The sequence below is a fragment of the Mirounga leonina genome, unplaced genomic scaffold (assembly GCF_011800145.1).
Source record: "Mirounga leonina isolate KUSES-001 unplaced genomic scaffold, KU_Mleo_1.0 Mir_201, whole genome shotgun sequence".
NCBI lineage: Eukaryota > Metazoa > Chordata > Mammalia > Carnivora > Phocidae > Mirounga > Mirounga leonina.
In genome coordinates, this window is record NW_023270504.1 from 25717990 (window position 1) to 25739625 (window position 21636).

Here is a 21636-nt window from a genome sequence, read left to right on the forward strand (position 1 = left end):
CATCTGTGAGTACTTGGAAAATCCGATGTTCCAAAGGACACAGTGTAAGGAATGCAGGAAAGATAAAAAAGAACACAGATTTGGAATTATCCAGATCTGGATTAAAACTCCAGTTCAGTGACTTACTAATGTACTAGTGTAACCCTGGTCAAGTAACTAATCTTCTTGGGTCCTAATTTCCTCAGGTATAGAATAGGTCTAATAATTCCTATCTCATAAAGTTATTGTGAGGAATAAGGGAAATCAGATATATAAAGAATCCTGAAAAGTGCCTGTAACATAGAAAGCACACAGTAAAGGATGGATGGATGGATGAATGGATGGATGGATGGATGGGTAGATGGATGGGTAAGTGGGTGGATAGATGGGTGGATGGATAGGTGAATGAGTGGTAGATGAGTGGGTGGATGGGTGTGTGTGTGGGTGGATGGATGGTTGGATGAGTGGGTAGATGGATGGGTGGTGGGTGGATGGGTGGGGGGATGGTTAGATAGAACAGTCAGTCTTGGACCACTACCTTAGCTAAGCAGAGTCACTATTCTGGGGCACTCCCGGGCGACAAAGCATGATTATATGTGTGTATATGTGCACATGTGTATACAAGCACTCATTCATGCATTCCTCTGAGTCTTTTCTGAACACAGAAAAGTTAGGAGTACCCCCACCATGCTTCCACAGCATCCTGGTCACGGCCACGTCCCAGCAAGTACTCCACTGCACTGTAACTGTTTACCCATCTGTCTCTGTCATGACATTGAGAGTCTTAGAGCACAGCACAGTCCTCGCGCAGAGTAGTTGCTCAAAGAATCACTGTAAAAGGACTTGTCAGCACCTCTTTTCAATAGTCTGGCAGGTAGGGCTACTGCATCAGTGACATCTGAGAGACCTGATCCCAGCAGCCTATTAATGTATTGTAACCCTTCTTGCGTGTCAAAAATAAATCCTCTGAACTCAGTACTGATTGTGGAGTCAGAGGGGCTGATGACAAGGTCTGTATATAGACGAGATGAGGGCCGGGTGGTACAGCAGTGCAGTGGGTTCTACTGATAGTATCCGGCCTCAGGTCCTTCCCTTCATCACCAGTCGGCCTGGTGATAATCATCTACAGTAGCTGCTGCAGGTCTTCTTGGATTCATGGAAGCCCAGTTTGCCCTTCCATGCTGGGACCTGCACACACTTAGTCCACTCAGTAGCCCTCTGTGGGCAGGGCCTCATTCTGGGCCCCATGGCAACAGAGAAAGCTGGGCAGAACAACCATCCTCCCCCCTTGCTCCTCCATTCCCTCCCCTTTATAGATTTTTCGTCCTCTCTTTTGCTGTACTCCCCTCTCTCTGCCAGAGCCTGGTGAGGCATGCCAAGGACACTGACTTCTGTTATGATCCTATGACTCTGCCTGAGATATCCTCAGCCTCGCCAGACATGGAGGGCACTGAACCTAAAGGATAAACATGCATGGATGGGGAGGATCTCCCCTCACCTATAGTCCATATGGAAGGAGACATCCCTGTATGGATTATTTCACTTTTTAATTTCAGAACAGGTTGCTGAAGAATGTGTGTTCTCGTGGCTCTGAGTGTGCCTACAGGAGGTGCCAGGGCCAGTGTTGGAGACCACTGTTCTCCTGAAGCATAATGGAGGACACCTCCCTTGTCCAGGGCCCCAGGTTTGAGGAAGATTAAGGGAGTGCTTCTGCATGTCTTACCCCGATTTCCTTGCTGGGGTTCCTTTCTATTTGTTCTGACCCCTGTTTTTAATGAAGAGAGGAATAGCAACTAACCACTGTTGTCTACTAGTTAACAAAATCTGAAACCAAACCAACAAAACATTGCAGACTCAAGTTCAGTGTCACCAAATACCATGGTGAGAGTTAATTACAGTGTCTTTTTGCCAGTTTACTGTTGTTGCAAGTTCCTGAACAATTGTTTCTCAGGCAGTCCTAGTTACAGACTAGCGCTAGTTTAGATGTATACAATGTAACAGTCCAACTGTGGTGTAAGAGTAACAGCTCTGTCCCTGGGCTGAGGCCAGAACAAATTTAAGTTGTTACTAAAACAATGAACAAAGCACCCTTACTCAGAAGAGTCAAGTTCATTATTTATTCATTTGTAGGTGGAATCTTTCAAAGGGCACACTCTTTAAATAAAATTTCCCAACACTTTTCTGAATGTCCTTTTTTTTCACATGGAGAAGGCTGTCACCTCTGCTTTTGAATGGAGGGCAGTGACCATCCCCTAATATGGTACCTGTGATGCTGCTGTGCACATAGTGGGGAATTTTAAAGCTCAACAAATTCACAAAATGCAAGGTATACTTTACAAATGAAGTTAGGTAATCAGCTGCTGTCTAGGTCTTCTCTGACACGTCAGATCAATGGTTTGAAAATCAAACCAGGTCTCAGCTGCTGGCTGAGACATAGCGGGTACTCTCACCTCTCTCTTGCCCTTCTTACTCTGTGAGCTGCTGACACAGCGTAGTAGTAGATCTGAAATGTATCCCCACACTCGAGTGCGAGTGGTGCTGCTCTGTCTCTGTAGTCAGCTTGCGGGAGGATGGGGAGGGTGTGAATGGGAGCCACTTGGCATCTTGGGTGGGCCAGCAGCACAGCTGACATGACAAGTTCTGTGTGGACACTCTGCTCGTGAGGGAGTTATCTCCAAGCATGCTTCCATGCTATAAGCTCCTCTCTGAGACTGTTCAGAGAGGGGCAAGCCACAGGAATACGGGCCCCAGAGCAGGAACAGCAAGGGAGGGGTGAGTCCTGAAGAACAGTATTTCCCAAACTGGGCTGATCTATGGCATCCCCCATGAAGCATTTTCAAAAACAAACTCTTGCACCCCCAAGATTCTGATTGAGTAGATCTGGGGCATGGCCAGGAATTGGTGTTGTTTGAACAGTTCCCTGAGTGATCGTGATGATTAGCCAATGTGGGAGCCAGTAACATTGCCCTGGTTGTCCCATTCCAACCTCACCCCCATACAGTGGCACCCATCTTCTCTTTGGCCTGAGCATCTGTGGGAGACTGAGCCCCCAACTCTCTCCTGTCCAGTCTCCAGGGCTCAGGACCTGCTTCCCAGCCCCCTGCCTGCCCCAGCACAGTAAGGTGTGGATACCCATCTACAGCATCATCATGGTACAGAGGTAATAGATACAGACGGGAATGCAGGGCCATGTGTCTTTAGTAGAAAAAAAAATAAGAATGACAAATATGGAGCCTGACGAAAGCAAGAATAAGGGGGGATTTCATGAGGAGCTTCCCATTTGTAAACGAATACTCTACACATCAGTTCTCTATTCTGTGAGCTAGAACATAAGGAAAGGGTCCAAACTGAAGCTAGAGGCTTGTAGGTTAGACTAAGAGATAATATGTGACCTAAAGGGACAAGACATACCAGGAGGAGCTAAGTGTGGCTGCAGGGTCTCTGTCACAGAGATCTTCCTGATTAGCCCAGGATGGCAGGAGGATGGATCAGCACACAGCCAGGTATCAGTCACAGGCTAACGCTCTTCCCTATAGCATTTTCCATGAGAAAAGCTGTCCTCATTGGCACATGCCTATGGAACTTGCCCTTGACTATTTTTCTTAAAATCTTGAAAGGTCACCATGAACCTTTTGCATTTTCCCCTTAGGTCTTGGCCCTGGTGGGTAACGTGAGGCAGTGGTACAACATTGTTCTGTGGGCTCCTCCTGTGTGAAACTAGATGTGATGCACTCAGAGACAAAATACTCAGGCCCAGCCTTGTGAGCACTGGGCGCTACCAAAATGAGCGAGGCTGTTGTTTGCAAACTGATAATCACCCGCTGAGTCATACTTGCCCATGAGCTCCATGGGCCTGGCTGATCTCAGCACTGGAGATCCAGTGTGGAATTAGACACAGAGGCTGCCTACCCCCACGGAGCTTAGGTTTTCCTCCAAGACACAGAGAGGAGATAAATAAACAAGATAACTTTGACAGTGAAGAGGGTTGTGATCGAGAATGGTAAGGGCCAGGGGATGGACTGGGGCGTTGGGATAGACCTCATGGGGGGTGGTGCCAGAATTGAGAATGGAGGGCTGGGCAGAAAGCCCAGCTGGGTAAAGAGGTGGGAGAGGAGTCTGACAAAGGTCCTGGGGTGGAAACCAGCTAGTGTGTTCAGTGGACAGGAAGGAAGCCAATGGACTGAAGTGGAGTAAGCAAGGGATGAAATGGTAAGAAATGAAGTTTGAGGGAAGCCAGAGCCCAGATCATGTCAGCCTTGGGGTCTGGCACAGAGTTTAGATGCCTTCTCAGTCCACGGTCATTCGGCTTAAGGCCTTTGTTTGATGTTCTAGATGAGGTTACATATTAAGTATTCACGTGCGTTACTAGTGGAGGGCGCCGATGGCTTCAGCCCAGACTACTCCTTTTACAGGCAGGGAGGCCTGCAGAGGGACAGTAGAGAGGGGGGTCCCTTTGAGAGTGTGAGTGGGGAGGGGCTGTCTCCTTTCTGAAACCAGGCAGGGCACCCGGGGGAAGAGTGGGGACTGGGGTCAGGGAGGGAGGAGCTCAGCCCAGTCCTGGAACCCAGGAAGGCCAAGGCAGCCGGTCGGGAAAGAGAGAACGTGAAGCAGTAGACTGTCTGGGGAGCCTGAGGGGTCAGAGTAAGCAGGCTGGACCTCAGGATGGGAGACAGGGAGCCAGAGTCTGTTTTTCTATGTCTGCTGGGAAAACCGAGCAGTGGGAGGATTAAAGAATGTTTTCCATTTTAGCCACAAATTATACTACATTCAGTCCTGGGCTTCAGGCATGCCTGTAGACTTAGGTGCTGTGCCACGTGACTGCCTCAGGGTCCTTTGCCAAGACTTCCCTCCTCGATGGAGGCCCTGTCCCTAATAGTCTTTCTCTATTTCTAGACTGTCTAGATGGCTCTGGGCCTTACTTGTGGGCAGGTCCACAGGGCTTAGCCCAAGAGGCTGTGTGTGCTTGGGCTGTGGGGACCAAGACCAGTCTGGGGGCCATCAGGCTCAGTGTGGAAGGAGGGACATGCACTGCAAAGCTGGCCTCACTCCTCTGGACAGGCCATGAAGGCTTCCTGGAGGAGGAGCTATGTTAGGAGAGAGAACTAAAGAGGGAGAAGTTGGTAAAGTTAGTGGGATCTCTGTTCCTAGAGGAGATGTTTTTGAGAGTTCTTGAGGGCTCACCCAACAGATGAAGCACTGAGCAGCCGTGAGTGAGGGCAGAGTGGCATCAGAATGGCAGAATGAGGCCACACAGGAGGGTTGTGTAGCTTTGGAACAGGAAGAGTGGCCCCTGGGGCTGTGCTGTAGGAAGCATTGCCCAAAGTGAACTGGGGTTTCTTTGTTACTTTGACAAGGAAGCTTCGCCTAATGTGTTCCAGCCAGAGCCAAGGTCCCTGGTGGACCCAGCCATCATAATGATGGTAATGGTACTAGGTAACAAGTACTGGGTTCGAACTGGGTGCCAGGCACTGACCCAGGCCGATTCCCATGTGTTACCTCATTTCATCTTCACAGAAGCTGCCTTGCACAGCTGCAGTATTTTCAGTCTCATGTTTAGGGATGCGGGAATTGAGGTGTAGAGAAGCCTCAGACCCAGGCGGCTGCCTCCAGACTCACCTGCTTTCAACAATTCTTGGGGACACCACTGGCTCTCCCAACCAGGCTGGTGGGAGGCCCAGCTCTAGCAAGGAAGAAGCAAAGGGGGGCGAGAAGGAAGATAAATGAGCAAAGAAGGTTTTTTTTTTTTTTTTTTTCTTTTCAAATGCAACTTTATGGCCCCATCTTACAGATTGCCGACCCCCAGCTCTGGGCCTCGCTATCTTTTTCCTCGTTATTTTATTCAGTGTTATTCAGTGTTATTTATCTAGAGGGCTCCAGAAATTCCCAACAGAATGCCTATCAGTTTCTGGCTTTCATTTATGTAGCGAAAGGGGACTGAACCCCATCTCTGCCTCTAACACACACAGTCTGTGAGCGGCGGAATCTAGCACGTGGGCTGCGTCGACTGTGAATCTCAGCTGAAACTGGGCTGAGGTGTCCCCCTCACAGTGATGTACCAATGGGTCAGCTGATGAAAGTGAATAAAGCTCCTTAACCCTGAGACCTGCAGCCACACAGGACTAGGCTGTCACCCCTCCTGTCCCAGAGCCTGGGTGTCCCTGGGTTTTCTTGGGTCCTCACCTCTGACAGTGCCCCAAGGACACTCCAGTAGAAAAGTATCTTGCACTTCTTCTCATCGCCCCTCTCTGCCTAGTGTTTCACCCCTTTTCAACCCACCGTCCTCCATGTCTCCCATGTATTCATGTCTTCCACAACCAGCTATGTCAAATCCTGGTACATCAGAGGCATTGAGCTCAGGGACCCCAGGAGTGGCACTTGGTCAACTTTGAGAGCTTGCACTCTTGACAATGACACTGGAATAAACTGCTACTTGACCCTTATTCAGACACAGTTGAACCTGGACTAAGACTTTTCTTTAGAGTTCCACCTAACCCCCACTGTCAGTCAATCTCCCAATCCTACGCTTGCATGGGGCCCCTGCCTGGGCCAGCTCCTGTCGGTCATGACATTTACCCAGTCCTCGTCTACCCAAGTCCTTGGAGATAGGTAGTTCCCCCAGATGATTTCCCTCAGAAACCCCTTCCAAGTGCTGCCAACCCTCCACATCCTCAGTTCTCCATGGTATTGCCCCTGACCAGAGTGGGGGTTTGGATTCAGTCACCACCATGTCGAGAGAAGACCTCCATCTATTGTGATGGTTGGATCCCTTGTCTCAGGAAATCAAGGCAAAGTGTCCCTAAAGGTGGGGCTGAGGGAGGGACTGTCAATCTTTCTCCCACCTAGCATCAGCCTCACTGAAGTGTCGAGGCCATGCCCTCCTTGCCTCCTTGCACAGAGAGGGACCCAGGTGAGGCTGGTTAGGTGTGTCCACGAACCTGATGGGAGACACACTGATTGCACAAACGTTTCTTCAGCTCACACTATGTACCTGCTGCTGTGTTTGAACACCAGGTACATACAGACAAATAAGACATGGCCTCTGCTCTCCTGGAGCTGGAAGTCCATGAGGAGGAGAGACAATGACATCAGCAGTTAGAGCAGAAGGTAATGAAACCGAAGATGCTCAGGGCCTGAACTGTGGCATCAACAGTAACAAGGAAAGGAGGAGCAGATGAGGAGAAGGTTTATGGAGCTAGATTCTGTAGGACTTGGGGCAGCTTGAGGTGAGCGGCGGGGGGTGGATAGCCCAAGCAAATGCCTCAGGTTCAGGCTCTCTCTGCTCAAAGGGTCATGGTTCAGTCCACTGAGTCAGGGGATATAAAAGAAGAAGAAGGTTTACGGAGCAAGATGATTCTTTTTCTGGGACATTTTGAGCTTGGGACATTCCATTGGGCCTGCACCCTTGAGTTCCCTCCCTAAAGCCCATAACTTCAGTCTAATTATGAGGAAAACTTCGACTAAGCCTATACTAAGGAACATTCTGTAAAATACTTGACCAGTACTCGTAAAAAAAAAAAAAGGTCATCAACAACAAGGAAGTCTGAGAAACCATCGTAATCTACAGAAGCCTAAGGAGTAGGATGATTAATAATAATATGACCTCTTGGATGGGACCCTGGAACAGATAAAAATAAAGAAAACCCAAATAAAGTATAAAGTAGGTAATAATAATGTACAATATGGGTTCATTGGTTGTGAAAAATATACCCATATTAATAGGTTAATGGGGGAAACTGAGTATATATACCTAGACTCTCTGTACCATCTTTGAAGCTTTTCTGTAAATCTAAAGATCTTCTAAAAGAAAAAGTTTATTTAAAGAAAAGAAAGAAAGTAGAGGAAATTCTCATACGTTACTGGTGCAAATGCAGAATGGTATGGTCATTTTGGAAAACGGTCTGAAGTTGCTTAGAAAATCAAACATAGAGTTACCTTATGACTTAGCAATTCCACAACTTGGTATTTCACTAAGTGAAATGAAAACCAGTGCTCACACCGAAAGCAGTACGTGAAGACTTAATAATGGCTTTATTCATAATCGCAAGAAACTGGGAACAGCCCAGACATCTCTCGGTAAATGAACAATGGCATGTCCATACAATGAAATGCTACTTAGCAATGAGAAGGAACAAGCCCCTGAGAATGCCACATGGATGAATCTCAACTGTGTTGTGATAAATGAAGGAAGTCAGACTCAAAAGGCTCCGCACTGTCTGAGTTTACTTTCATGGCATTCTGGGAAAGGCAAAACTGAAGGCACACGTGGCAAGTCATGCTAGGAGCTGGAGATCGGGGGGACGGACTCCAAAGAGACATGGGAGGGGGGGTGGAATACTGAGTGAATTGGAATTGTTCCTTGTCCTGATTGTGGTTGTGGCTACACGTATGTTCTTCACCGCTCCAAGAACTGCACGCTAATAAGTTGAATTTTGCTATATGCAAATTGTACCTTGATTAAAAATGGAAAAACAACTCAGGGATGATTGGCCACTTTTCAAAACTGCTCTCCACGGGATTTGTTTAAATAGTATCCTCACCTGCTGTACTTTCACTGCTCCCATTTCCAACTGCTCAGTCTGCCAAAAGGGCACTTTGGTGGTGGTACATGAATATCACTGTGCTGTTTGCTATTTGGAGACTTGGAAGTGGGAGCCACAGTCCACGGACAAAGATCCAAGACAGCAGAGACAAAGAAACACAGATGACAGCTAGGCTTGTATCTTAACAACGGGGACATTAGCTAAGTGCTTCCTAATCACCTGCTTTTGATATAATTGTGAAACTGATGAGATCTTACTTTTGTACGGCGCCTCATAGCTTACAAAGCTCTCATAGCCATTCACTGATGTTCCACACAATGCCTCTGTCACTTAGGTGAGACAAGTGTTGTCACCTCCAGTGTTAAAAGGAGACGGAGTGGGGCGCCTGGGTAGTTCTGTCCATTGAGCATCTGACTCTTGATTTCAGCTCAGGTCGCGATCTCAGGGTCATGGGTTCAAACCCCACATTGGGCTCTGCACTCAGAGCAGAGTCTGCTTGAGATTCTTCCTTTCCTTCTCCCTCTGCCCACCCCCCCCACTTGTGTGTGCACTTGCTCTCTCTCAAATAAATAAATAAAATCTTCTTAAAAAAGGAGAGGGAGGTACTGAGAGTCCTCACTTAGCTCTGTGTGCAGGTGCAAGGTTTGGCCCTCTCCATAGGTTGGTTACCAATCCATATAAGACACATGGTAATTTGATGTGGTATTACTATCTTATGTATTTTACAAACAAGAAAATAATTACTTTATAGATGATGAAACTGAGGTTCTAGGAATTTTCCGAGGTCACTTGATTAGTAAGTATTAGAGGCAAGAGTTAAAATCAGATGTTCAGCTTCCAAGCCTGCTTCTCTTTCTTTTATCCCATATGCTGGCAATGGGACTTTCCTGCATAGTGTATTTAAATTAATGGCATTTTGCCATGAATCTTCACCTCTTTAAGGTGCCAGTGAGTGCGGAGTTTTTGTTAGCTTCCACCATCAGAGCTGGTTATTACACAGAAAGTGTGCTTTACTAACTGTCATCTTTACTAGTAACTTTGGGGGCTTGGAAGCAGTCTGCAATCTTTGTGTTTCTCTCAGCCCTTGTGTTTGGATAGTATCTGAATGTGTGAGAACTGTGTGTTTGTTGGAAGCTGTGACTTCCAGAAAAACAAAAAACAAAAAACCCAAAAACCCAAAAAACCTCATCAGGGTAAGCATGAGAGGGAAGCTGAATTTTCAACAAACACCAGAACATCTACATCAAAATGAGTCTTTTTCTCTCAGATAGCTGCTTTGAGAGGATATCCAATTCAGTTGCTTTTTAGTTGTCTTATTTTATTCAAAATAGTAACACCATGTGCCTTACCGGGATTAGCTCTGGAAATCCTTTTCTTTGATTCCTTGGTGGTCTCTGAGCTCCTTCTGGGCAGGGCTGAGCCTTCTCCCCTCTGTGTCCTCAGGGATCCAGAGCATGGCCCTCCAGGGTGTTCAGACTGTGTCTCTTGAGTGGAACTGAACCAGAACTCATTCTCCAGGACAGAGCTGTCACTGCAGGGTGGAGGCTGGTCCACAGACACCTTATCCCCCTTGACCTCTGGCCTGAAGAACCTGGATGACAACCATGCAGGAAGCCTTAGCCCAAACTATCTCAGATGCCTGACTTTGCCCATGGGTTTATTAGTCATTCTGCGTAATCGTACTTCTTTCTTTGAGCCCACTTCATCTTGGCCATATTTCCTGCTTCCCTTTCTGTCATTTCTTCCAGGACTGTCCAGCTCTGCCCTGGGGGCCACTCCAAGCCTCATCTCACCCTAACTGACTGGTTTTTCTCGCCCCTTCCCTCATGCCATGGACCGAACATAGGTTTTTCACCCCTCCTTGCCCTGCTCCTCAGTCAGAAGCCCCAGTAGGGATGAACTGGTAATGAATGGAACCTCTAACTGGATTTTTCCTGGATCACCACTGATATTTCAGAGCACCCCTGATTTGCTAGCCTTTAAGGCAGAACCTCTCATCTCTAGGCCAGAGAGCAGGAAAAGAGAGAATCATCAAAACCTTCCCTGTACTGAGGGGGCCTCAGGAAGAGCCCGCCGTGCTCTGCCATATTTCCATCCAGAATCCCTATTGAGTGTTATCATCCACCACTCAGCCTCAGTTTTCCTCATCAAAATCTTAGAGGAAAATATCACCAGTGTGAGTTAAACTAAGAATGAACACTGAAGGAGATAAGTAAAAGAATGCTCTTCCCTCTTAATGTTGGCTTAACTTAAAATATGAACGAGCCTTATTCCAGTCCTAAGAGAAATAAGTTTATATGCTCCCACCTATTCAGAATGGTTGCAATCTATAGTTACCTATTCTCACTATGTGATGGAAAGTCTGCTGGTCTCGGAGTCTAGAGCCTGAATTCTATCACGCCATCTATGAAAGCTGAGTATCGCTTGCTTATGTCATCTGGGAATGACAGTGCTAATCACTGAGTGGCTTCCGCCCTAACACTCACTTGCACCCCCATTATTGAGCCAGCCAGCCAGCCCTATGCTCAGTTCCAGCGTGCAGTGAGAAAGACACATCCTTCCTTTCTCAAGTTGCCCACAGGCTCACTCTCCAGATAACCCTCCCTCTCAAAGAGCAAGTGATTTCTGAAGCTTTTCGGTGCAAGTGTCCCTTCTGTCTCATTAGACTGTGAGCCCCCCAGAGCAGTGATCATATCCACTTTCTTCTGTTTCCCCGCCATGCCTGGCCCCAAGGTCTGCAAGTGGTGGGCACCCACTGGCTTTTAGAAAGAAGTCTTTCAAGCCAGGAGGGCTCTTAGCCTACAGTACAAGCTCTCAAAGGCTAGATGGCACTGTTGCTAGAGCCAAATCAGGTGTGTTGGGAAAGAAGGGGGAGGTGGGAAGAGAAACCAGAGCAGGAGGCCCTGGACTGTTGACTTGCTGAGTTTGACCAGACTTGTTACAGCGATGCGTGAGGACTCCTGCCAGCTTTGCTTCAATAGGTCTTCACCACAACCATGGTAACAGACAGGACACTGCACCCATTCTAACTTTATAGAAAAGCAGCTCAGAGAAATCAAGTGCCCAGGCTCAAGTTAAATGGCAGCTAATGAGCAAGGATTTCTGCCATCTGTGCCTTGTTGGCATTGCCCTGCCAGGGTGAAGCCCCTGGAGTTTGCCCAAGGAGGATTGTGGTTGGTGGCATGGCTGTTCCAGGACAGTGGCTTGGGTGAACTGAACCTAGTCTGAGCAGAAAAGGTAGAGTTTGCAGACCTCTGCCTCAAAATGTTTACTTTTGTGACCAGGGGAGAATATAGTCATTTTGGAGGAAACAAATGATAACACATACAGGTTCTTTGAAGAACGGCAATTGTAGGTAATTTGTACACTCACTAGGATCTAAGGTGAATGGTTGATGTTTCATTTAAGGAATGAATTATTTTGAGATGTTGCTCTGTGGTTGGGTTCTATCTGTCATTTGTCCATTGCTTCATTATGTTTACAAGTTTCTCATTAAAATGAAACAAAGCAAATAAGACCATCCCGTGCAATAGGCAGGATGAGTGTCATGACTGTGCCCTTTTAACAGATGAAGAAATAGAGGGTCAGAAATGATCACATGGCTGATCACTGAAACTTCAGCTCAGTATGAGGCCAGAATCAAATCTTGTCCTCTTTGGAAAAACCATAGTTGTTCCAGGCTATGCAGAAATCACAAAATTAGGTGGGCTGTTGTGGATATGAAGAGTAAGGCGTCAGAGACTAGGAAAATACCTATTCAGAGTAATGAATGATTAAATATATGCAAATATGTGCAAATTTGAGAGAAAATCGATACATCTGTTGTTTGTGCCATCTGATTGTTTGTATTCTCCTGTTCCCCAGGATGATGAAGATAAGCTGACCTGGAAAGATCGTTTCCCGGGTTACTTGGTGAACTTCGCCTCCATCTTGTTCATGGTAATTTTCTTGATGGAACTCTTGCCTATGATTTATGCATGTGGATCCTGTAGAGCAAACGCTGTGGGTGTGTTATTCTAGCATGCTGTGGGGATAGTGAGGGGCTAGGAAAGATGAAGCCACAGTCCTGTCTAAACAGGGAGGATCTTACCTGATAGTGAGGCCTCTGTGGGTGTCAGCCACCTGAAGAGGGAAAGGTGATTCCCTCTGACCTGGGATGGGGGTCAGTGGCCTTGAATGGTTACAGAAGGGGGTTCTGTCTTCCCAGATAGAAGAGGGTAGGGAGGTTCTATCTCTCCAGCCCTGCGCACAGGGGTTTGAGGTCAGAACTTCCGGGGGTGGGCTGTGAGGTAATGCCTTCCTTGTTGAGACAAACCAAGACCTTGGAGGAGGTAACCCAGGTAAGATGACTGCAGAACTGTGGCGGCCTGTTCGGGCTATGGGCTGGATCTCCCTGAGGGTTTGTGGAATAGAACAGAGCTTGGAAACCACAGAGGACAGCCAGCGTGGGCTCTGCGTGAGCCTGATTCTTTAGCTCCCCTATAGTTGCTGTTTTATTTCCCTGTGTTCTCCCTTAGAGTTTGGAAGAGCCTTTTCAAAAGACCCACATGGGTCTCAGCTATGTCAGGGAAGATGAGGAATGGGTTTGTGATTCATGTTCAAGTCAGATCAATAAAGTAGTAACAGGTCATTCTTGGGAGCCAGGATGGGTGAGACAACAGTGAGTGGAGCAAGAAGGCCCCAAGAAGGTGAAACTCAGAGGACTACTAAGCTTGGGTCCCTGAGACCCCTGCCCCCCCTTTATGGGTAGATGCCTCCTGGTACCAAGGTTGGAACTTCTGTTTTACAAAAGAGTGCTATGTCCTTATAACATTTCTAAGCAGGACTACACATTAGTTGTAGGGTTGGGGGAGGATTGCTTATTCTGGGACTGAAATCATGGTCATTTTCTGGACCTACTTACCAGCGTTACCCCCTGGTCCTGACCCGAGGTTATTATTGCTGTTGTGATCATTGAGAACAGGAGCCATGTCTTAGTCTCAGAGATTTAAAAAAAGAAGGAATCCTAGGCACTGTCTATTTCAGCATCTCATTTCACAGATGAAGGACAGAGGTGATGGGTGCCTTGCCAAAATTGAGAAGTCTGCATTTGTTACCTTCTCATTGCTTAACAAGAGCAAGGCATGGAGAATTTATTCAAGAATATGTGGTGAATCGCAATGTGTTAAGCTGGAATGATGTAAAGTTTAATTTAGGATTTCAAAGCCTCCCACAATGTGCATATTGTTGTCAAAGAGTTTATTCACTCATTCAAGAAATATTTAACTGGGGGTGCTTGGCTGGCTCAGTTACTGGAGTGTGTGACTCTTGATCTCGGGGTTCTGAGTTCAAGGCCCATGTTGGGTGCAGAGGTTACTTAATATAAAATCTTTTAAAAGAAATTTTAAAAATATATTTAATGGGTGCCAAGTATATGCTTGACAGTGTTCTTAGGCATTGGGGATAGAGTAGAAAATAAAATAATCTCTCTAAGGAGTTCAAAGATAGCAAATACGCATATAAATAAGGAAACTGATAAGTAAAATAGACTTCTATCTCCAGTAGCGGTAGGTTAGGATATTTGTAGCATCCCATCTTGCTGAAAATAAGAAATATTGGGTGAATATATTTTTCATTCTTCTTAAAGCCTTGAAGGACTAATAGGTCAGTAAAGAATACTAGGCTATTCCTAATACAGATCCATCTAAGGGAAATGGAACCAAGGAGACAAATACCTGGGCATTAATATTGCTTTTGCCTTGGGGCGCCTGGGTGGCTCAGTCGTTAAGCGGCTGCCTTCAGCTCAGGTTATGATCCCAGGGTCCTGGATAGAGCCTCACGTCGGGCTCCCTGCTCAGTGGGGAGCCTGCTTCTCCCTCTTCCTCTGCCACTCCCCTTGCTTGTGCTTGCTCTCTCCCTCACTCTCTCTCTCTCTTGCTGTCAAATAAATAAATAAATAAAATCTTTTAAAAAAATACTGCTTTTGCCTTGAGGACATTTTCCCATCTAGGCAAACTTGGACTTTGGTTTTTGGTGGTTTTATGGGGCAAAGAAGATAGAAATGGGGTGTGGCTGGCCCAAAGTGGAGATGCTAACAGGAAATTCTCACCAAGTTACATTGGAACTCCACAAAGAGCTACACTCTCAGAATAGAGGTGAAGCAGCGCTAAACCCACCCCCTCCCCACTTATGGGACAGCAGAGAACATTGTTCTGGCTCTAAGTAGAACAGGGAGAAACAGGGAAACAAAACCCTGCCCCTGAGAAGTGGCCATGGACAATCCCCATCGTGGGCTTCCAGCCCAGTTTGTCACTTGAGAGGACGGGGGAAGCTCGGGCTGGGACCTTGGCCAGGGCAAGTCGTGCTTCCAGGTGCCCAGCAGAAGCAAGCACACGCTCTCTTTGTGGGATGGCAGATCTACACCAGGCCTCGAAAAATCCCCCCAAAGAATTTTTCAAGGGCAAAGAAGAGAATGCAGTTAAAAATAATCAGTTAGACAAGAATCTAAAGTGCAATGAAAGAGAACCAGTGCGGGGAGATGGCAAAGACTAAAGATACTGGAAATATCAGTCACAGGTTAAAACGTCCAGTTTGAAAATTTCTGCAAAAAATAAACTATCTTAAAGATTTTATTTATTTATTTGTCAGAGAGAGAGAGGGAAAGAGAGAGAGAGACCACACAAGCAGGGGGAGCGGCAGGCAGAGGGAGAAGCAGGCTGCCTGTTGAGCAGGGAGCCTGATGCAGGGCTCTATCCCAGGACCCTGGGGATCATGACCTGAGCCGAAGGCAGACACTTAACTGACTGAGCCACCCAGGCGCCCCGAAAATAAGAAACTATTTTAAAAATGACCTAAAGAGTTGAAAACTGGCCAATAAATCTTCTAGAAATGAATATATATCAATGAATGTGAATATATAATACATAATAATATATATGATATGAATATATAAATATACATATATGTAATATTGTATATATATATATACCCACATACAATAGGGATGGATTTAACAACAAATTAGACATAGTTGAAGAGATGATTTGTGAACTGCAGTTCAGGTTAGAAAAAATTATCCATAATGTAGCACAGGGAGGCAAAAGATTGAAAATTCAAAAGAGAAATTAATAGAGTGAAAGGATTTCACATGTATTTAATTGCACTACCAGAAAAAGAGGTGAGAATAGTAATGAATGAAATACACTGACTGGTGGTCTCCTAGTCAGCTAGTTCTGCTAACAGAATGCTAATTCAGAGATTGAAGAATCCCAGTGAAATTCAAGCAGGAAAAATAAAAAGAACTCTATCTCTGTGAAATCGTAGAATATATGAGACACAAGAAAAATCTCAAATGCAGTTAGAAATCAAAAGACAAATTACCTTTAACGAAGAGACTGATCGGCCATTGATTTCGCATAGCGGTTGGAGTCAGAATACAGTGACGTGTTTATCTTCATGTGCCGAAAAGAAAACAATTGCTAACCTGGAATTCTATACCCAAGAAAAATGTGATATAGAAGTATTAGTATAAAATACAGATATTTATAGCCAAACAAAAGCTGAGGGTTGGCAACCAACTGAATCTTTCACTAAAGGAAATCCTAAGAATGTACTTCAGATATGATCCCGCATAGAAAACCATAGTTTTAAGAATGAATGAAGAACAAAGTGGTAAATATGTGGGAAAACCTATGTGATTTTTACTGTAAACAATGATGATGCTGTCTCGTAGGGTTAAAAATAAGGCAGGGGGGTGCCTGGCTGGCTCAGTCAGTAGAGCATAGGACTCTTGATCTTGGGATTGTGCATTTGAGCCCCACACTGGGTGTGGAGCCTACTTAAAATAAAAAAAAATTAAAAAATAAGGTAGAAGTAGAGTGTACACATTAATAATAGCATATAAGTTGGATGGGCAGTAATGAAACAATAACACTGTAAGGCCTTTATATTTCCTCCCTGACAATTTATATGGAAGCACAAAAGCTAAGCGTCGTCAAGACACTGTTGGGGCACCGGGGTATTTCACTCGGTTATGCATCCAACTCTTGATTTCAGCTCAGGTCATGATCTCAGGGTTCTGGGATCAGGACGCATCAGGCTTTGCGCTCAGTGAGGAGTCTCCTTGAGGATTCTCTCTCCCGTTCTCCCCCCACCCCTTCTATCTCAAATAAATAAATAAATAAATCTTAAAAAAAAAAAAAAAAGTATAGTAAAGACACTCCTGAAGAGGAATAAAGAGGGCTAAGGTGCTCTACCAAATGGAAACTTAATTTAAAATAGTAATAAGTATGACAGTGTGGTATTATCGCAGGAATATAATTAGACCAGTGAAACAAAACCGAAGGCCAAGAATCAGATCCATGCAAGTGGCGCTGCATATACTTGAGGAAAATTAAGAATTGCATCCAGGAGGACTCTAAGGTTCTCATCCTGAGTAATCAAAAGCTGGAGTTCTCCCTTCCTGGGATAGGGAGGAATTCTGGAGTTGCCTTCATGATGGATATAAACTTGCAGCTCAGACTCCTCCTAGACAGATGGTACTGGTGGTATTTAAAACCATGAGATTGTATGAGATCACAGGGGTTGGGGGGCAGATAGAGGAAAGTCCAAGAGTTGAGTTCCAAGACGCTGCCATGTTGAAGTTTGGGAGCATGAGGAGGATCCAAAACACGAGATCAAAAGGAAAGCCGGGGGAGCATGTGGAGTCCTGGAAGCCAAGAAAGTATTGCAAGGGGAGGGCAATCAGTTATGTCAGATGCCAGCGATAGCTTGGGCGAGGAGAGGACTGGAAACAGAAGCTTGTCTACTATCTGAGAGAGGAACTGGCATCATCTGCATCACTCTCAGCAACAAATAGGTGACCACGTCACCACTGACAAATACAGGCATACCTTTATTTCATTGTGCTTCATTTTACTGCAGTTTGCAGGTATTGCATTTTTTACAAATTGAAGGTTTGTGGTAACCCTGCATCGAGCAAATCTGTTAGCGCCATTTTTCCAAGGGGTTTGCTTACTTCTTGCCTCTGTGTCATAGTTTGGCAATTTTTTTTTTCAGATTTATTTATTTATTTGAGAGAGAGAGCATGCACACGAGTGAGCATATGAGCAGGGGAGGGGCAGAGGGAGAGGAAGAGAATCTCAAGGAGACTCCTGCTGAGCAGGGAGCCTAATCCGGGGCTTGATCCCATGACCCTGAGATCATGACCTGAGCTGAAACCAAGAGTCAGATGCTTAATCAACTGAGCCACCCAGGCACCCTTAGCTTGGCAATTCTTACATTATTTCAAACTTTTTCATTATTTTTACATTTGTTATGGTGATCTGTGATCAGTGATTACAACTGACTGAAAGGTCAGATGGTGGTGATTAGCAGTTTTTAGCAATAAAGTATTTTTAATTAAGGTATGTACTTTTTTAAAGACATAATGCACACTTAACAGACTACAGTATAGTGTAAACATAACTTTTATATGTGCTTTAAGACCACAAAATTCATTTGACTTTCTTCATTGTGATATTTGCTTTATTGTGGTGGTCTGGAACTGAACCTGCAATACTCTTGAGGTCTGCCTGTACTGAAAACTGGCTCAGTTGTGGGTCATCTGCCCAAAATTCCGGTTTTTTTTTTTAAATTCCGTGGAGACCTCCTAACTAGACTGGAGGGTGCAGAAATTTTTTTGTGTTGTTTAGAAATATTATGTGATTATTTCTTTGTTCATCTTCCCTTTCCTAACCCCACCAACCTCCACATCTTGATACAAAGGGGAGATTCCGTATCAGAACCAAGAACTAATTACTGTATCTCACTGTGCCAGGGGTCCCCCACCTGTAGTCAGCCAGCACTGAGCACTGAACTGGTTGAGCAGGAGCTGGAAAGAGAGTGGTAGGGATGGGTTGGAACCCCTTTAAAAATCACCCCTTTATGGGCACCTGGGTGGCTCAGTGGGTTAAGTGTCTGCCTTTGTCTCAGGTCATGATTCCAGGGTCCTGGGATCGAGCCTTACATGGGGCTTCCTGCTCAGTGGGGAGCCTGTTTCTCCCTCTCCTCCTCCCCCTGCTTGTGTTCGCTCTCTCTCTGTGTCAAATAAATAAATAAAATCTTAAAAAAAAAAAAAAAGATCACCCCTTTTCAGTCAGGTGCTCTTAGGTTGACTGAGGTAAGGATTAATAGCACTCCATCTTACTTTCAAAAGTATTATAGGTTGGACAATAAATTATATAGTCTCCTATCTATTAGATTTTTAAAGATCGTTATTTTGTGCTAATTTTTCATTTTTTTCACTTAAAAAAAACGCCTCAGTCTTGTAAAGAGAAGGGCTTGGCACTGCCCTAGAATAAGGTTTGGAGTGGGAGATAAAGGGTCATGGTGGTGTTTATAAAGAAGTGGGATTTGCTTATAGAATTAGGGTAAGCCAAAGGCACTTACTGCAACACACATGAGTACTGAATATCCTTTCCTCCTCCACCCCCTGTGACTAGGTCTTGGCAGAAGATGCTGAGGTCATGGCCATGGGGAGGGTTTTAGGGATGCCACTCTGCCAGATCAGCTGGGGTATTTTTCATGGGCTGGTGAGAACAAAACAATGGCCCAGTGCTGTGTTCCTCTTCCCTGTGACAGAGGCCGGCATGGACAATGGTGAATTTTCTCTTTCTTTTCCAACCCAACGTCTTGAGCTATAGTTTCTTTCCTTTTTTTTTTTTTTTTTTTTTTTTTTAGAGATTTATGTATTTCTTTGAGAGCGAATGACAGAGAGAGAGTGAGCAGGGTGGGTGGGGGCAGAGGGAGAGAGAAAATCCCAAGCAGAGTCCCCGCTGAGCGTGGAGCTCAACGCGGGGCTCGATCCCACAACCCTGGGATCAGGACCTGAGCTGAAATCAAGAGTTGGACGCTCAACCAACTGAGCCACCCAGTCGCCCCTTTCTTTCCTTTTTGAATTATACTTGCTTCATTTTCTTTTTATGTGGGAGGAGATTATCAAAAGCAGTGTCCTTGGGGCGCCTGGGTGGCTCAGTTGGTTGGGCGACTGCTTTCAGCTCAGATCCTGATCCTGGAGTCCCGGGATCGAGTCCCACATCAGGCTCCCTGCTCGGCGGGGAGCCTGCTTCTCCCTCTGACCCTCCTCCCTCTCATGTGCTCTCTCTCTCTCATTCTCTCTGTCTCAAATAAATAAATAAAATCTTAAAAAAAAAAAAAAAAAACAGTGTCCTTGCTCTAAGCTAGGTGCCTGAGCTTCCCTCCCACATGCCCAAGACAGTCATTTACTTCTACTTGTGAATTGGGAACCAGCCATCAGAAACCCTTCTCCTTCACCTGGCTTGTTGCAAGGGCCCCCTAATTGTGCCCCCACAGATTATAGGCCAACTCATCTTTTTAAAATCTAGATCAAATCATGTCACTTCTCTGCTCAAAACTCTCTTAAGGCTCTGCATCTCATGAGCTAGAAGCCAGCATCCTCATGCTACATCCTTATCTGTACATCCTTGTACATCCTTGTCCTACATCCTCCTCTCCTCCCCCACCTTCCCCCTTCTTTCTCCCTTAGCCACCCTCTGCCCAAAAGCCCCTTCCATCAGACTTCTCCTCAGGAGCCTTGCTACAGTGTCACCTCCTAACCTACGCCTTTCCTGACCACCCTATTGTAAACTGCAACCTATCCCTATACTCCTGTTTTGCTTTATTTGTTTCTATAGTATTTATCACACCAGATATACTATATGTTTGATGTTATTTGGTAGTTGGTTGTCTGTCTTTCCCCACTGGAAGATCGGTGGCACGAGGGTAGGCGGTCCTGTGTGATTTGTTCACTGCTATATCCCTACCACTTAGCATGGTGACTGGCACTCAAGACATATCTTAGAAATGGCTGAATGAGAAAATAAGTTAATTAATAAGTTGCCAGGGACAACTTATTATGTCAATGATGAAGTCGTTAATGTGTGTATGCTCTAAAATGGAGCTACTGAGTCCATGCCCTGCTTTAGACTGGGTACGCTCCCACTGGTTCAGCCCAGGTTGCTTCTGACTTGTCCACTTCTGCTTGCTTGTTTAAAATTCCGTTTTCCCCAAGCCCTTATCATAGGAAACTGACCCAAAACTATTTCCGTGGGATTTTCTCTAATCCCTCCACTCTGCTCAGAGCATAGGAAGCACATGAGCTGAGCCTGTACTCTGCCCAGCTGCTACGAGGCTCATCCTTGTATATGTGCAATGATTTTCTCAACTTTGATTCAGAATGCAAGACTTGGAGGGTGGGGACAGGACCCGTTCTCCTTCCTGTCTCTCATAGCATTGAATAGGACTCTGGACTCCATAGCCTGACTTTCGTTACAGTTTGGCTATGTCCACAAGTAAAGCTACAGGAGCAGAACGCCAAAAGCAATGGGGAGTATGATAATGTTCCCATGTCCTTGGGAGCTAGATTCCTAGAGCTAGGGACCAGCAAGTCTTTACCAAGCAGGTTCCACAGCGAGGCACTGCTGTGAAATGGCATGAGGCACAGAATGCTGTACAAGACCAGTCCCCCCTTTTGGCCTATTTGGGGGGAGACTGATCACAAACATGAAATATATCCAGCGTATGTTTGTTGAATTTAATAAGCAAAATCAACATTGCAGCTAGAGTGGTAAAAACAGTGCTGGATTTAGTACTAGAGGACCTGCGTTCTAATGTCAGGATGGGATTGTAGGTGAGGTGTGGGAGCCACAGAGCAGGGCTCAGATCCTGGACAGTCAGTACATCACATCCACAAAAGGCATGTTTTATGCTATTGTTATAAGGATTAGTGCTCGTGAAGATGGGCATTGAATAACAAAATTGAGAGAGCACAGGTGGTTTAGGTCATGATGATGTTACCACTGCTAGGATCCCAGCTTTGCCAGGAACTGCCCAGACCTTGGACCCATCACATTGCTGCTTCTCAGGCCTCAGTTTCCTTATATATGAGATTAGAGGCTGGATGTGGATGATCCCTGAAGGCTGAAATCCTTTATCTCCTACCAGAATCCCAGAGACTATGGTTGTAGTCCATGCCTTGTGACCTTGAGCAAATCACTTCACTTTCCATGCCCGTTTCCTCATCTGCAAGGTCACCTGATGGGGCTGGTGTTCTCCAGGCTCTTCCAGCTTGACTACTGTG

General features: G+C 45.7%; 1 protein-coding gene across 1 annotated transcript in view; it reads left to right on the forward strand.

Annotated features, from left to right (window-relative positions):
- ANO2 (anoctamin 2) overlaps nucleotides 1-21636 on the forward strand; it is a 361482-nt gene that overhangs the window by 269046 nt on the left and 70800 nt on the right. Inside the window, exon 17 of the mRNA XM_035027854.1 lies at nucleotides 12384-12458. Coding sequence (XP_034883745.1) covers nucleotides 12384-12458 — 75 coding nt within the window. The remainder of the gene's footprint in view (nucleotides 1-12383; nucleotides 12459-21636) is intronic.